Here is a 15,280-nt window from a genome sequence, read left to right on the forward strand (position 1 = left end):
GCCCCTGGCATAAGACCTGTCCTAGAGTTGGGGTTCCACCAGTGTGGAAATAATGGAGTCAGAAATTCTAGATCTCTCTGAAGCTGGGAAATGGGGTGTCTTGGCAGCAGTGTAGATTAAGGTAAACTGAGGCAGTAGAAGCAGAGGGGTAACAAATGAAGTGGAAGGGTTAGGCTCTGAGAACTGTGAAAGGTCAGAGGAGGCAGGGAGTGGACTGGAGGCTGCTGGACCCTGGTGAGGAGTGGCTCCTGGGGAGAGATTGCCCTTTGGTGACCCCCTTCATCTGTCTTGCTGCCTGGTCAGTTCTGGGCCAGATCTATCCATCCTGGACCAGCCATCTTTGGGGCCTGGAGTTGGGGAAGGGAGCAATGTTACATATTCTCAGTGACAAGCACGTCTATGGGCTGGTTGCAGTGCTTTGGAGTATTGTATTGTCTCCTTTCATCCTTGCAACCTGGTGAGGCAGGTTCTGCAATTGTACCCATTTTATAGAGGAAGAAACTGAGACCCCAGGAATTCACACAACATAGCGAGAATTGGGCTGGGCTCTGTGGTGGGAATGTACTTGGCAGCAGGGACTCCCATCTCCCTGTTCTTAGTCGTCCAACCCCAGGCCACAGCAACCAGGAAACCAGGAATCTCCCTCTTGGGCAGGTGGAAAGGGGGATCCTGGGCATTATCCCCAATGAGTGACCTCGGGCTTCCCTGCTGGGCTGGTTGCCCCATCTAGCAGGGATTGGTTGGGATAGCAAGGAAGAAAGGGCTTTGTGAATGGTAAAGGACATCATCACAGATGCCTTTGGCATGGGCCTCTGCATCCCTCTTTGTAGCTGCCTCCTCCACCCCTGTATAATTCACTGTCCCAGAATGTATCCTCATCCACACAGCCCTGTTTTTGTCCACGATTTTACCTGAGTACTTGCTGTCTTATCCACTTGTAGAAATCCTCCCTCCCCCTACTTCAAGATCAGTTTGGTGTCCTTGGTACAAAATGAATTTCGTGAGTGCCATCTCCTCCAAGAAGCCTTCCTAGACCACTCTACCTGGCCTAGACTGCATCTCCCTTTTGAAAGCTACCCAGCTCTTTGCCGCTGTCCAGTACTGTGGTGCTGACTGCAGTCTGCTGTAATACTTGTGTTGCTTTTGCCTCCTGTCTTAGACAAGGAGCTTCTTTGAGGACAGGCTTGTTTATTTCCCTGTCTACCCTGGCAATAATGCAGTGCCCAGCACACAGTAGGCACTTTTTGGTGGATTTAATTGATTCCTCTACACCTACTGGGATAGGGACTCATGGGTGAGAACCTTTCTGGCATCTGTGCCTAAGTGTTCCCAGGGTCCCAGGATGGAGTGAGTTCACCTGGAGTGGGGGAGGTTGGGAAGGAAGGAGGAAGGGGCTTCAGACTGGATGCCAACTTTTGCTGTCTCCCGCCTAGTTCTCCAAGGAGAAGTACATCTTGGACTCATCGCCTGAGAAACTGCACAAGGAGTTGGAGGAAGAACTCAAACTCAGCAGCACAGATCTCCGCAGCCATGCCTGGTATCACGGCCGCATCCCACGTGAGGTGAGTGGGCCCTGAGCTGGGACCCCGGCCCTAGACCCTTCCCCCCACTGCCTTGGCCAATCCCAGACCAGAAAAGCTCTGACTATTGTTCGGTGGGTTCAATCAGAGTAGACTGGGATGAGGTCTAGCTCTGCCATTTAACTGACTGTGTGACCTTGAACAAGTCACTTCACCTCTCTGAGCCCCAGTTTCCTCACCTATAACATGGAGGGTATGGGGTTTCCCTGGTGATCCAGTGGTTTAGACTCTGTTTCCACTGCAGGGGCCACAGGTTTGATCCCTGGTGCTGCAAGGTGTGGCTAAATAAATTAATTAATTAAATGGAGGCTAGTAATAGTACCTACTGTAAAGGTTGGTTGTGAGGATTCCCAGGTGGCTCTGTTGGTAAAGAACTCTCCTGCCAGTGCAGGAGGCATAAGAGATGCAGGTTTGATTCCCGAGTCAGGAAGATCCCCTGGAGGAGGGCATGGTAACCCACTCTAGTTTTCTTGCCTGGAGAATCCCAAACACAGAGGAGCCTAGTGGGCTATGGTCCATAGGGTCGCAAAGAGGCAGACACAACTAAAGTAACTTAGCACGTGAGAATTAAATGAGTTAATGCATGTGAGGTGCTTAACATGATGTCTGGTATGCAGTGAGCTCAGTGAACATTGTCCTTTATGGTGGTGGTGGTTGTTATTATTATTAACACTATCATTTTTAGGTGCTGTTATAGGTCTATACATCAGCCTCTTATTTGTTTGGTTAGTAAATATCAGCACTTCAATGATTCAGTTTTGATAAGGTCGACTTTCTGGGCTAAGGCATAGGCTTGGGCTAACAGTCACCTGTTCTTCCATTTTTCGTGCTTGCTATAAATCTTTGTCAAGTAAAAGCTCTGCCAGCTCCTGTGCTGGGCACCAAGGATGCAGAGATAAAATAGGCGGTGACTTCCCTCGACAGCTGGTAGTCCAGGGTGGGGGTCGACAGGCAGGCAGTCAGAACCCAGTGGGAGAAGCTCAAGAATGGATTGCCCGGCAGGGGGTGTGGGCTGCCCCAACGAAGGAGTGCTGAGGAGACAGGCCATTGTGGAATGGATAGGAGTTCACCAGGTGAGCAGGAATGGGAGGATATTCAGCCCAGAGACATGCCAGAGCCCTGGCTGTTTGGAGGAAGAAGGATGGGGAATTCACTCTGCCCAGTGAGATCCCTGAGAAGGAGTAGGTCTGAGACCTGAGTTTCAGATCTTGGGGACTCCCTTTCCAGAGTGCTCTGTTGCTCCATGTCCGAGCCTCTGTGCCCTGACCCATGGCTTCTGGCTGAGATGCACCCTCTGGATCTGAGTCGTTGGGTCCCTCTCCAAAGCTTCAGCTGTCTCTGTTGACTGCGTGCCCCAGACCCCAGGTCTGGCCCTCTTCTACCCTGCTCCAGCCTGACCCTTGCCTCTTGCAGGTCTCGGAGACCCTGGTGCAGCGCAATGGTGACTTCCTCATCCGGGACTCACTCACCAGCCTGGGTGACTATGTGCTCACGTGCCGCTGGCGCAACCAGGCCTTGCACTTCAAGATCAACAAGGTGGTGGTGAAGGCGGGTGAGAGCTATACCCACATCCAGTACCTGTTCGAGCAGGAGAGCTTCGACCATGTGCCGGCCCTGGTGCGGTACCACGTGGGCAGCCGCAAGGCTGTGTCGGAGCAGAGCGGTGCCATCATCTACTGCCCGGTCAACCGCACCTTCCCGCTGCGCTACCTGGAGGCCTGCTATGGCCTGGGCCAGGGCGGGGGCAAGGCCGCCAGCCCTGCCAGCCCCTCAGGCCCCAAGGGCAGCCACATGAAGCGGCGCAGCGTCACTATGACCGATGGGCTCACTGCCGACAAGGTCACCCGCAGTGATGGCTGCCCCACCAGGTGAGTGAGAACCCGCATTCAGCCTCAGTCTTCCCATCTGTCAAGTGGGGGTGTCAGTAATGTGAGTGCTGGTGGGAAAAGGAGAGGCCCAGTCACACTGGTCTGGGGTAAAATGACTGCCCTGGAGCCTCAGTGTGTGCAGAACAAGAAGAGGAAGCTCCCGCCGTGCTGAGTGGGGTGTGGAGCCCAGTCGCTGTCTCAGCTCTGCTACAACTAGCTGTGTGCCCTTGGCCCTGACCTTCCTCCTCTCTTGCTTCCACGTGCTGACCTATAAAGAGCCCTAACTCAGAAAGCTCCCTTGGGTCTGAAGGAGCCCTGGGTGCTGTCCTGTCCCAGGCAAGGGCCTGATCCCTATTGCTAATGCTACGCCACCTCACCCCGCCTAACTTGGCCCAGGTGGGCATCAGAACAGAGCACTTTGCAAACCACCGCACAGGAAGTGGAATGTTTTCAGCGACATTTTTGATGACACCCAGATGTCTGGGGCTTGGTGACACTGGGCCCTGATCCGAGGACAAGCCACAGCTGCAAATCATTCCTGAAGCCCTACTGTGCACCAGGCCCTCTCCTGATGCTATTCTCATCCTGATTCCCACTTCCCCCTGGGAGGTGGCTCCTGTCCACTTTGTAGATGAGAACTAGGCTTGAAGAGGGGTAACTGCTTGCTAGAGAGTCATAGGACCAAGATTCAGACCCAGGTCCACAACTCTAAAGTCTGTGCCCCTAGTTTCTATGGCTTCCCTTGCTGTTTGCAGCAAGACGTGCCATCTTTTGGGGCTTCCCAGGTGGTGCTAGTGGTAAAGAACCTGCCTGCCAATGCAGGCAGACATAAGAGATGCAGGTTCGATCCCTGGGTCAGGAAGATCCCCTGGAGTGGGAAATGGCAACCCACTCCAGTATTCTTGCCTGGAGAATCCCATGGACAGAGAAACCTGGCGGGCTACATTCCATAGGGTCACAAAGAGTCAGTTATGAATGAAGCGACTTAGCACTCACGTGCTTGCTTCAGCACTTCGATAGGTCCCATTTCCCTGGGCCTGGACTGCGTGCTGTCAGCCAAGGAACTGCTGGTTGGATACCCTGTGGGGAGTAACCACTTGGCCTGTGGTTTGGAACCAGTGATAAAACAGTGCCAGGATCTATAAGCCATGTGTGCCCAAGGCATCCTGAGTAATAGTGTGGGATCAGTGAGGAGAGACCAGGATGGTGGGTTTGGCTCCCTTGGCCTGGCCATCTTTCTTGCTAACCTCTCTCCCCAGGCCATTCTCCAAGTTGGGGGCAAGGTTCCCAGGGAAGAGAACAGTTGTACAGGTTGTAGACTGAACAAGTCCTTCCTCCTCTGGGCTTCAATTTTTGTACCTGCCAGGTGGGAGGTTGGATGTGATCATTTCTAAGCCTTTTCTGCCTCTGAAGTTCAGCAGATCTAGGATGGAGGCAGAGGTGGGGGTCCTAATGCTAGCTGAGGACCCTGACCTCTGGGCTCCTTGCTCATGAAGGTGTCTGCTCCACAGCACATCACTGCCCCACCCTCGGGAATCCATCCGCAACTGTGCACTCAGCATGGACCAGATCCAAGACCTGCACTCGCCCATGTCTCCCATCTCCGAGAGCCCCAGCTCCCCTGCCTATAGTACCGGTATGGCCAGTGGAGGGGGGCACATGGGGGGTCTGGTGGGAGTGGCCTCGTGTGCCCACATGTGCACTGTCTGACGATTTCCATTACAGTGTTTGATCCTGTGTGCTTCTTCCTCTTATCTGAGAGACATGCCCTGCAACAGTGGATACTAAAACGATCCATGTTGACATGCAAAACATAGCCATGGCTGGTTCATTCTGCAACAATTCATTGAGTCCCTGTTGGATACCAGGCACCGTGGATGTGGTTTCCATGCATTCTCTTGAATGTTACTGAGTCTGGTAACAAGTGAGGAGCCACTTGACCAGGCCCTGTATTGCCTGGGATTTAATGTATCCCTGATTCCAAATGGTGGGATTCAACTGGACTGGTCAAGCTTGCTTTATTTATTTATTTTTTCTTTTAAATAGATCTTTTCAGAGAAGTTCTACATTCACAGCAAAATTGAGCAGAAAGCAGAGAGCACTGTACACTTTTTAAAAAATACAATTATTTCTACTGTAGAAACATGCCACTACTGAATGAAACATGTTCATTTCTGGAAGAAAAAAAATAATGTTTTCAACAGGCCATACCACATATTGTCCACATGGCAGGCAAAGCGTGCAGAGGGTCAGCCCAGGGGAACCTTTGCTGGGAAATGCCCTGTTGCCATGTAGCTGTCCATATGGGTTGTCACAAATTCTTCTCTAACCATGGGCCCGCCAGCTTGTCGTAACTGCCAACTTGCCTTCCAAACAACACCGCTGAGTGTAAATGTTAAGACGCTGTGCCACAAATTATTTATTGGACAACTTCTAAGCAATGTGGCACAGGGAAGTACCCAGGAGTGAGGATTCGACACCTGGTTTTGAATCCCAGCTCTACCCTTTGCCGGTTGGGTGACCTTAGGCAGGTCAGCTGGCTTCTCTGAGTCTAACTTTTCTCATCTGTAGAATGAGGATCATAAAAGTACTCATGCACAGGATGTTGAGAGGGTTAAACAGATTAAGGGGCGGAGAAGGATCTCGCAGGCAGTTAGAACTCAATAAACATCACCTCTAATTTTGGATGATGGTTTTACTGTTTTGACCGGTGTAGCTCCAGCATGTCACCAGCTCCCAGAACACATGTCCTCAATAAATCCTTATTATTAATTCATTGAGAAATGATTCCACACAGTGAACTCCAGCAAGTGCTTAGCTTCTCTGAATCACAGAAAGCTCCTTCAAGTAGCTCAGTGGTTCCCCAAGGCTGCAGCAGCCTTAGGGTAAGAAAGTCTGACCCCCCGGGGTCCAGGGAATTTGAGAATATCACTGAGGGCTGGTCAATGTGCCAGCGTCAGCTGGGCCTGGCCTGGGTGCAGGGAGGTAGGATATTAGCCCTGTAGGGTGGGTGGAGCTTGTCCTCTGGGAAAGCGGTGGGGGAACCACACTGGCTAGGGAGTCATGGTAACTAGTTGTCTGTCTTTATTTCCCTGCAGTGACCCGTGTCCACGCCGCCCCTGCCGCCCCCTCCGCCACAGCGCTGCCCGCCTCCCCTGTCACGCGCCGCTCCAGCGAACCCCAGCTGTGTCCCGGAAGTGCCCCAAAGCCCCACGGGGAGTCGGACAAGGGCCCTTACTCCAGCCCCTCCCACACCCTCTGCAAGGCCTCCCCATCACCATCGCTCAGCAGCTACAGTGACCCGGACTCTGGCCATTACTGCCAGCTCCAGCCTCCTGTCCGTGGCAGCCGAGAGTGGGTGGCAGCTGAAGCCTCTGGCCGCCAGGCCAGAAGCTATGGGGAAAAGCTTAAGGAACTGTCAGAAAATGGGGCCCCCGAAGGGGACTGGGGCAGAACCTTCACAGTCCCTGTTGTGGAAGCCACCTCTTCCTTTAACCCGGCTACCTTCCAGTCACTGTTGATCCCCAAGGATAACCGGCCACTGGAGGTGGGCCTCCTGCGTAAGGTCAAGGAGCTGCTGGCAGAGGTCGATGCCCGGACACTGGCCCGGCACGTCACCAAGGTTGACTGCCTGGTAGGTGCTGGGTGCGCACTGGGGCAGGGGTATACCTCTGTCCTTTGGCTTTGGGACAGGGGTCAGGGTGGTGAGGAGCTGACCCCCACATCCCTAAGTAGAGCGACTGGTCCTGGATCCTAACTTCACGGCTGCCCTTTACTCGCTGTGTGCCTCTGACTAAGCACTTTACCTCTCTGGGCTCCCATTTTCCCCTTGGAAAAAAAAAAAAAAAAAGCAAAAGCGGAGATATTCTTGCTTCCTCCAGATGTCAGTTTGGCACTGGAACTGAGGAGTCCTGAAAACTAGTGGTGTCTGGCTCCCTAGGACACTTTTTGAGCTCGGTGAGAGTCAGTTTGGCCGGTCCAGGGACTATAAGAGGCTGGACTCCCCACCCCCACCCACCTAGTGGACAAAACTCATTGTCTAGGTCCATAAATTGTTAATGCCTGAGCCTTTGCTTTGAATGAATCCTGCCCATCTAAGGACCCTAACTTGATCTACGCCTCAGTTTCTCCCTCTGAAGTTTGGTGTGTGTGTGTGTGTGCGTATTGGGGAGGGGAACACTGATTATTTGGTCACACTTGTCTCTGAGCTCAAGAAGAAAGACAAGAAACAGTGCTGAGATGTGGCGCTGTGAAGAGTGCTAGGCATGAAGGAAGAAGCCCTGGGTTCTAGGTCCAGTGTGTGATGTAGGACAAGCCCTTTCCCTCCCTGGACCTTATTTCTTCTGGAATAAGAGTGTCCTGGGCACCTCTGGCACATGTCAGACCCCACTGGGCATTTTCCCATTTATCTTGCGTTTCATAGATGGGGAGAGTGAAACTCATTTGCTCCATGTCAGAGGGTTAGTCATAAACCTGGAATTCAAAGCCGGCTTCCCAGCCAGGCTGCCCTGCTAGATAAAGCTCTCTGACTCCCAGATGGCTTGGGCCAGCCCTGACAGGAAATTAATCAGCCCTCTGGGCGTCCTTGTAGGTTGCTAGGATACTGGGCGTTACCAAGGAGATGCAGACCCTAATGGGAGTCCGCTGGGGCATGGAGCTGCTCACTCTCCCCCATGGCCGGCAGCTACGACTAGACCTGCTGGAAAGGTAAGCGCGTGCACATGGGACTCACCGGGAACCAACCCCCTGGACTACCTCGCTGCTCTTTACTGTGGCCGATTGGCCAATCACAGTCTCTCACCCCAGATCATAGCCACGCCCCCTATCCCAGTGACCAATCGTTTCTGATATCCAGTTCATTCAGTCAGTTCAGTCATTCAGTCGTTCAGTCGTATCCGACGCTTTGCAACCCCCCGTGGACTGCAGCACGCCAGGCCTCCCTGTCCATCACCAACTCCTGGAGTGTACTCAAACTCATACCCATTGAGTCGGTGATGCCATCCAACCATCTCATCCTCTGTCGTCCCCCTCTCCTCCCGCCTTCAGTCTTTCCCAGCATCAGGGTCTTTTCAAATGAGTCAGTTCTTCGCATCAGGTGGCTAAAGTATTGGAGTTTCAGCTTCAGCGTCAGTTCTTCCAATGAAAATTCAGGACTGATCTCCTTGAGGATGGACTGGTTGGATCTCCTTGCAGTCCAAGGGACTCTCAAGAGTCTTCTCCAACACCACAGTTCAAAAGCATCAATTCTTGAGTGCTCAGCTTTCTTTATCCAGTTCCAAGTAATCCTGGTTTCCCAAAGACTGAGTCCTTTATCTCTGAATTCACTTTCTGTATCCTCTTGACCGACCACAATCTGTGAGCCTTGGCCCGCTCATCAGCTCCGGCTTCTCTTCTTTCTTTTCTTAGAACAGCTCTGTCGAATGATTTCCGATGATTTCCGCTGATCGGTCACACGGTCCTCAGCCTGGCGCTCAAGGGTCTCTGTCCCCGCCCCTAACTTATACTGACCAATCAGAACCCCTTAACTTTGCTTTATCCCCGCCCACACTCTGGCCGCGCCCCCTAATCTCATTGACCGGTTACAACCTCTCACTTTTGGCTCTATCCTCCGCCCCTCGGTGCCCAACCACAGGGACCCCAACCCTAGATCCCTGGCCCCGCCCTTCTGACCCGGCCGCTCTAACAGGTTCCACACCATGTCTATCATGCTGGCCGTGGACATCCTGGGCTGCACGGGCTCTGCTGAGGAGCGGGCAGCGCTCCTGCACAAGACCATCCAGCTGGCAGCCGAGCTTCGAGGGACCATGGGCAACATGTTCAGCTTTGCTGCGGTCATGGGTGCCCTGGATATGGCCCAGGTACTGAGGGGCCCACGTAGCACTGGACATAAGCTAGTCTCTGTTGCGAGGAGCCCTGATATTTGTCCCTTTGGGACGGCTGTCTATTGAATCAGGAAGAACTTGAGGACCTTTTAGGCAGCATTGGTGACAGTAACTGGGAGAACTGAGTCCTCTAGGTGCTGACCTGCTTCCAAATAAAGTCTTTCCCTTTCCCTGCTCTCCGTTTCTCCACCTGTAAAATGATTGAGGAACATTATATGAGTTGAAAGAATAAATATAAAGTGGCTAGCGTTTAGCAAGCACTGACTATGCACAAAGTACGTTGAGTACTTACAAACACTGATTCCTTAAAGCAGTCTCATGAGGGGAGTGCCTTTATTGTCCTCTCTGAGCCTTAGTTCCCTCATATGTAAAATGGGTTGTTGCAAGGACTTCATGGGAGACCTGTGAAAAGCCATCAGCCCTGTCCCTGAGACCTGAATGGTGATTATACTAATAATTATTATCCCACATCTGGGTGTTGGCTCAGCATACTGGCCTGTGGCCCCAGCAGGCCCCTTCCCTGGCTATTCTCTCATAGTCTGATCTCCCTAGATTGCCCGGCTGGAACAGACATGGGTGACCCTGCGGCAGCGACACACAGAGGGTGCCATCCTCTATGAGAAGACGCTCAAGCCATTCCTCAAGAGCCTCAATGAGGGCAAAGGTACCTCCCCCATCTTGCTGTGTGACCTCGGATGGGTTCCAGCCCTCTCTGGGTTGCCCAGACTCTCCCAGTAGGGAGGATGTTGAGGGCTTGACTGAGCTCTGTGCAGGCCATTCTTACGCTCACTTTCTGCACCTGGCAAATGTGTGTGCCATGTCCAGGTCCAGCCTCAACCCCGGGGCTAGGCCAAGGTGCAGTGGGTTCAGCTGGAGGAATCCAAAGGGGAGCGTTTGTCTCATGAGTCAGAATCCTGGGGGCTCTCTTTGGGACCTCAGGCAGGGCCCTTCCCCTAACAAATCCTTGGTTTCCGGACCTTGGTGGACGGTGGGTTCCTCTGAGACCTCTAAACGCCATGCCTCCCTCCCTGCAGAAGGCCCCCCGCTGAGCAACACCACGTTTCCTCACATCCTGCCGCTCATCACTCTGCTGGAATGTGACACGGCCCCCGCCGAGGGCCCTGAGCCCTGGGGCAGCACGGAGCATGGCGTAGAGGTGGTGCTGGCCCACCTGGAGGCCGCCCGCACAGTGGCACACCATGGCGGCCTGTATCACACCAATGCCGAAGTCAAGCTGCAGGGTGAGTCACTGGTTGCATCTGGGGGGCAAGCCACCGCTGATGGTGCAGCCTGGGCCTCCCTCCGCATAACTGGCTCTCCCTTCTCCTCCAAACATCCCTTCAGATTTGCCCATCCTTCTTTGCTGCCCCGTCTCCTTGACTTCTTCTTTGTTTAATTTGTAGGATAATTGCTTTACAGTGTTGTATTGGTTTCTGCCTTACAACAACATGAATCAGCCATAAGTATACATACGTCCCCTCCCTCTCGCACCTCCCTCCCCATCCCATCCCGCCTCTCCAGGTTGTCGCGGAGCACTGGTTGAGCTCCCTGAGCTGTACAACTTCCCACTAGCTCTCTATTTCACATATGATCATGTACGTGTGTCAGTTACTTTCTCAATTCGTCCCACCCCTCCCTGACTTCTTTTTCTCACCCCTTTTCTTCACAATTCAGCAGTTGACAAGTAATTGTTAGTGGCAGGCACCAGGTCAGCTTGGGGGACACAGAGATGATTCAAAGAGCACAGTAGCTGTGTATCTTCGCTTCTCTGAGCCTCAGCTTTCTCATCTGTGAAGTGGGCATCCTGACAAGCCCACTTTACAAGGTTGTTTACAAAGCACTTGGCCTGGGACCCTGGGTCTGAGGCAGACTCACCCTGTCTTCAAGGAGCTCTCAGTTTAATCAGAAAACAGAATGCCTTCTCATGGAAGAAACAGAGATAATGGCTTCAGACAAGCTACCTTTTACCTCTTTAAGCAATATTTAAGTCACAAAAGTTCACTGTAGACAAACTGGAAATAACAGCTGAACAAAACCCAGATAAAACAAATCCCCAACAATTAGCTGATGATTGGTAAATGTCGTTTTGGTATACGTCTTTCCTGTCTTTCTTCAGAAAGAACAAAACAAAACAAAAATTTGTTTACATTTACATACAGAATGTGTATATATTTCTTATGACAAGTTTTGGAGCTTACAGAAAAATACAAAAAAGAAAAGAATCACCCAGTATCTTACCCCAAGTTAGCAGTGATATTTTATCTTCTGGTTATTTTCTTGTTTTTTAATATTTATTTATCTACATTTATTTATTTGGCCACACCAGGTCTTAGTCAAGGCACACAGGATCTTCCATCTGCACTGTAGGTTGTGGGATGTTTAGCTGCAGCATTTGGAATCTTCTAGTTGTGCCATGTGGGATCTAGTTCCCTGACCAAGGGTTGAACCCAGGCCCCCTGCATTGGGAGTGTGGAGTCTTAGCCACTGGATCACCAGGGAAGTCCCTTTAATCATTAAAAATTATATATTGCAGGGACTTCCCTGGTGGTCCAATGGTTAATAATCCGCCTTCCAATGCAGGGGATGCGGGTTCAATCCCTGGTCGGGGAACTAAGATCCCACATCCCTCAGGGCAACTAAACCCACAAACCGCAACTACTGAGCCCGTGTGCTGCAGGGAAAGAACCCACTTGCCACAATTAAGAAATATATTTTTTTTTAATTATTGAAAGTGAAAAGTGAAAGTCGCTCAGTTGTGTCCGACTCTTTGCGACCCCATGGACTAGTCCATGGAATTCTCTAGGCCAGAATTCTGGAGTAGGTAGCCTGTCCCTTCTCCAGCGGATCTTCCCAACTCAGGGATCAAACCCAGGTCTCCTGCATTGCAGGTGGATTCTTTACCAACTGAACTATCAAGGAACAGAAGGACAAAGACCAGGTGTTAAACTGCTTGGTTATGTTCATCCACAAACCTTGTGGGATCCCTGGCAGAGATGGGGGGAGGTCCCTTGGAATGGGGCCCTGAGGGATGTGGTGGCTCCAAGTAGGAGCCCCAGCTTCCCTAGCTGGATGGTGGTCACCTGACCCCGTGCCTCTCCCTACAGGTTTCCAGGCCCGGCCAGAGCTCCTCGAGGTATTCAGCACCGAGTTCCAGATGCGCCTCCTATGGGGCAGCCAGGGCGCCAGCAGCAGCCAGGCCCGACGCTATGAGAAGTTCGACAAGGTCCTCACTGCCCTCTCCCACAAACTGGAGCCTGCCATCCGCTCCAGCGAGCTGTGACCCCCACGGACCCTTCCCCTCTGCAGCTACGGGCAGCAATGGGAACAGAAGGGCACAGACCTTGCCCCAGAGCACCCCAGGGACACTGTGACCAGCCTGAGAATATTCCAGGTTCAACTCCAGGATCTCCTGTGCACCTCCAGGGTCTACACAGACTCTGGGCTCCGTCCTACCTGCTCCACACTCACCAGGCTTCCCTTCAGGAAGAACTGGAACCCCTGTTTCTCCCTCCAGTTTCTGCTTCTCCCCTTCCTGCTGAGGGTGCCCTGTGCTTGAGCCACAGGAGGCTTCTTATACCTCCTCACTCTTCTCTGGGCATCTGTTCCCCTCACCCCCACCCCCCCGCCCCCTGCCCACAATCCAAGGCTGACACCAAGGCCTCCCTCTGGCTGTAAATACATCTGTCTGTTCTGTAAATATATGTATAGAAACCATGTTCTTTCTTTCATATAATAAACTTTTATGACTCTTTTTTTTTTTTCTGTCTCTCAGGGGGCTTTGGGGTGGAAGTGTCTTTTCTCAGGTGAAAAGTAGAAACAATTCATTCAACAAATACTCATTTTGCACTTGACACGTTTCTAGATTGTACCAGGAGCCAGAGTTACAGCCAATACCAAAACCCAATCCCTGTCCTAGAGTCTTAACCACCTGGACCACCAGGGAAGTTCCATAATGGGTTTTCAGTGATCATTTATTGATTACTTTGTGAGCCGAAACACTCCACGTGCCTGTACGTCACGGCAGTATCACCATTCCTCACAGGCCAGAAGGGGGATAAATAGCTAATTCCCACCCGTAGGAGAACAGCTGACCTGCGCCCATTCCTTCCCCATTCCCTGCCTCCAGAACCCGAATGTACAGTCCAGCATCCCAGATGTTTGGGGGTGGAAGGGCTTTATGAAATCTAAGATTCCAGCTTCCTTGAGGAAAACAGAACTGGAGGGAGAAGGGACTTTCCCTGAGTCGTGGCAGCAGAATGAGGAAGGCTGGAATGGGGGCATCCTGACTGGGAGTTCTTGCTTTTTCTCAACAGTGGGAACTACTCACTTCTTTTCAAGTTTGGGAATATGGCCCCAAAAGTGTGTGTGTGTGTGTGTGTGTGTGTGTGTGTGTGTGTGTGTGTGTGTGTGTGTGAGGTGGGTGGGGCAGGAATCTTTGAGGAGGGCCTAGAAGGCAGTTGTCTTGATTCCATGGGCAGAGGAGGAGGGCAGTGTGCATCACTACCCCACAGTAGGTTGAGGCCTGGGGAGCCTGGTCACTGAATTTGAAATGTCTGGGGCCCTTTGCTTCATGAAACTTTTACCAAGTTCAGTTCAGTTCAGTTCAGTCACTCAGTTGTGTCCGACTCTTTGAGACACCATGAACTGCAGCACGCCAGGCCTCCCCATCCATCACCAACTCCTGGAGTCTACCCAAACCCATGTCCATTGTGTTGGTGATGCCATCCAACTGTCTCATCCTCTGTCGTCCCCTTCTCCTCCTGCCCTCAATCTTTCCCAGCATCAAGGTCTTCTCAAATGAGTCAGCTCTCCGCATCAGGTGGCCAAAGTATTGGAGTTTCAGCTTCAGCATCAGTCCCTCCAATGAACACCCAGGACTGATCTCCTTTAGGATGGACTGGTTGGATCTCCTTGCAGTCCAAGGGACTCTCAAGAGTCTTCTCCAACACCACAGTTCAAAAGCATCAATTCTTCGGCACTCAGCTTTCTTCACAGTCAAATTCTCACATCCATACATGACCACTGGAAAAACCATAGCCTTGACTAGATGGACCTTTGTTGGCAAAGTAATGTCTCTGCTTTGGAATATGCAATCTAGGTTAGTCATAAGTTTCCTTCCAAGGAGTAAGTGTCTTTTAATTTCATGGCTGCATTCACCATAGGCAATGATATTGGAGCCTAGAAAAATTCAGTCAGCTACTGTTTCCCCGTCTATTTGCCATGAAGTGATGGGACCAGATGCCATGATCTTAGTTTTCTGAATGTTGAGCTTTAAGCCAACTTTTTCACTCTCCTCTTTCACTTTCATCAAGAGGCTTTTAGTTCCTCATCACTTTCTGCCATAAGGGTGGTGTCATCTGCATATCTGAGGTTATTGATATTTCTCCCAGCAATCTTGATTCCAGCTTGTGCTTCTTCCAGCCCAGCGTTTCTCATGATGTACTCTGCATAGAAGTTAAATAAGCAGGGTGACAATATACAACCTTGACATACTCCTTTTCCTATTTAGAACCAGTGTGTTGTTCCATGTCCAGTTCTAACTGTTGCTTCCTGACCTGCATACAGGTGTCTCAAAAGGCAGGTCAGGTGGTCTGGTATTCCCATCTCTTTTAGAATTTTTCACAGTTTATTGTGATCCACACAGTCAAAGGCTTTGGCATAGTCAATAAAGCAGAAATAGCTGTTCTTCTGGAACTCTCTTGCTTTTTTGATGATCCAGTGGGTGTTGGCAATTGATCTCTGGTTCCTCTGCCTTTTCTAAAACCAGCTTGAACATCTGGAAGTTCACGATTCACGTATTGCTGAAGCCTGGCTTGGAGAATTTTGAGCATTACTTTACTAGTGTGTGAGATGAGTGCAATTGGGCGGTAGTTTGAGCATTCTTTGGCATTGCCTTTCTCTGGGAGTGGAATGAAACCAAGAGAGGCTGAATAACATACTGCATTAGAAC

The 15,280-nt window shown here is 51.4% G+C and overlaps 1 protein-coding gene across 3 annotated transcripts in view; it reads left to right on the plus strand.

The window, feature by feature from the left end:
- Nucleotides 1-13,082, plus strand: part of SH2D3C (SH2 domain containing 3C) — a 32,631-nt gene extending 19,549 nt beyond the window's left edge. For all 3 annotated transcript variants that reach the window (XM_004005619.6, XM_004005620.6, XM_027966417.3), the window contains 9 exons: nt 1,434-1,562; nt 2,994-3,448; nt 4,960-5,084; nt 6,547-7,082; nt 8,040-8,155; nt 9,135-9,306; nt 9,883-9,994; nt 10,365-10,571; nt 12,435-13,082. In XM_004005619.6, coding sequence (XP_004005668.2) covers nt 1,434-1,562; nt 2,994-3,448; nt 4,960-5,084; nt 6,547-7,082; nt 8,040-8,155; nt 9,135-9,306; nt 9,883-9,994; nt 10,365-10,571; nt 12,435-12,610 — 2,028 coding nt within the window. In that variant the 3' untranslated portion in view covers nt 12,611-13,082. The remainder of the gene's footprint in view (nt 1-1,433; nt 1,563-2,993; nt 3,449-4,959; nt 5,085-6,546; nt 7,083-8,039; nt 8,156-9,134; nt 9,307-9,882; nt 9,995-10,364; nt 10,572-12,434) is intronic.
- Nucleotides 13,083-15,280: the final 2,198 nt, after the last annotated feature.

This window comes from Ovis aries, chromosome 3 (assembly GCF_016772045.2).
Source record: "Ovis aries strain OAR_USU_Benz2616 breed Rambouillet chromosome 3, ARS-UI_Ramb_v3.0, whole genome shotgun sequence".
NCBI lineage: Eukaryota > Metazoa > Chordata > Mammalia > Artiodactyla > Bovidae > Ovis > Ovis aries.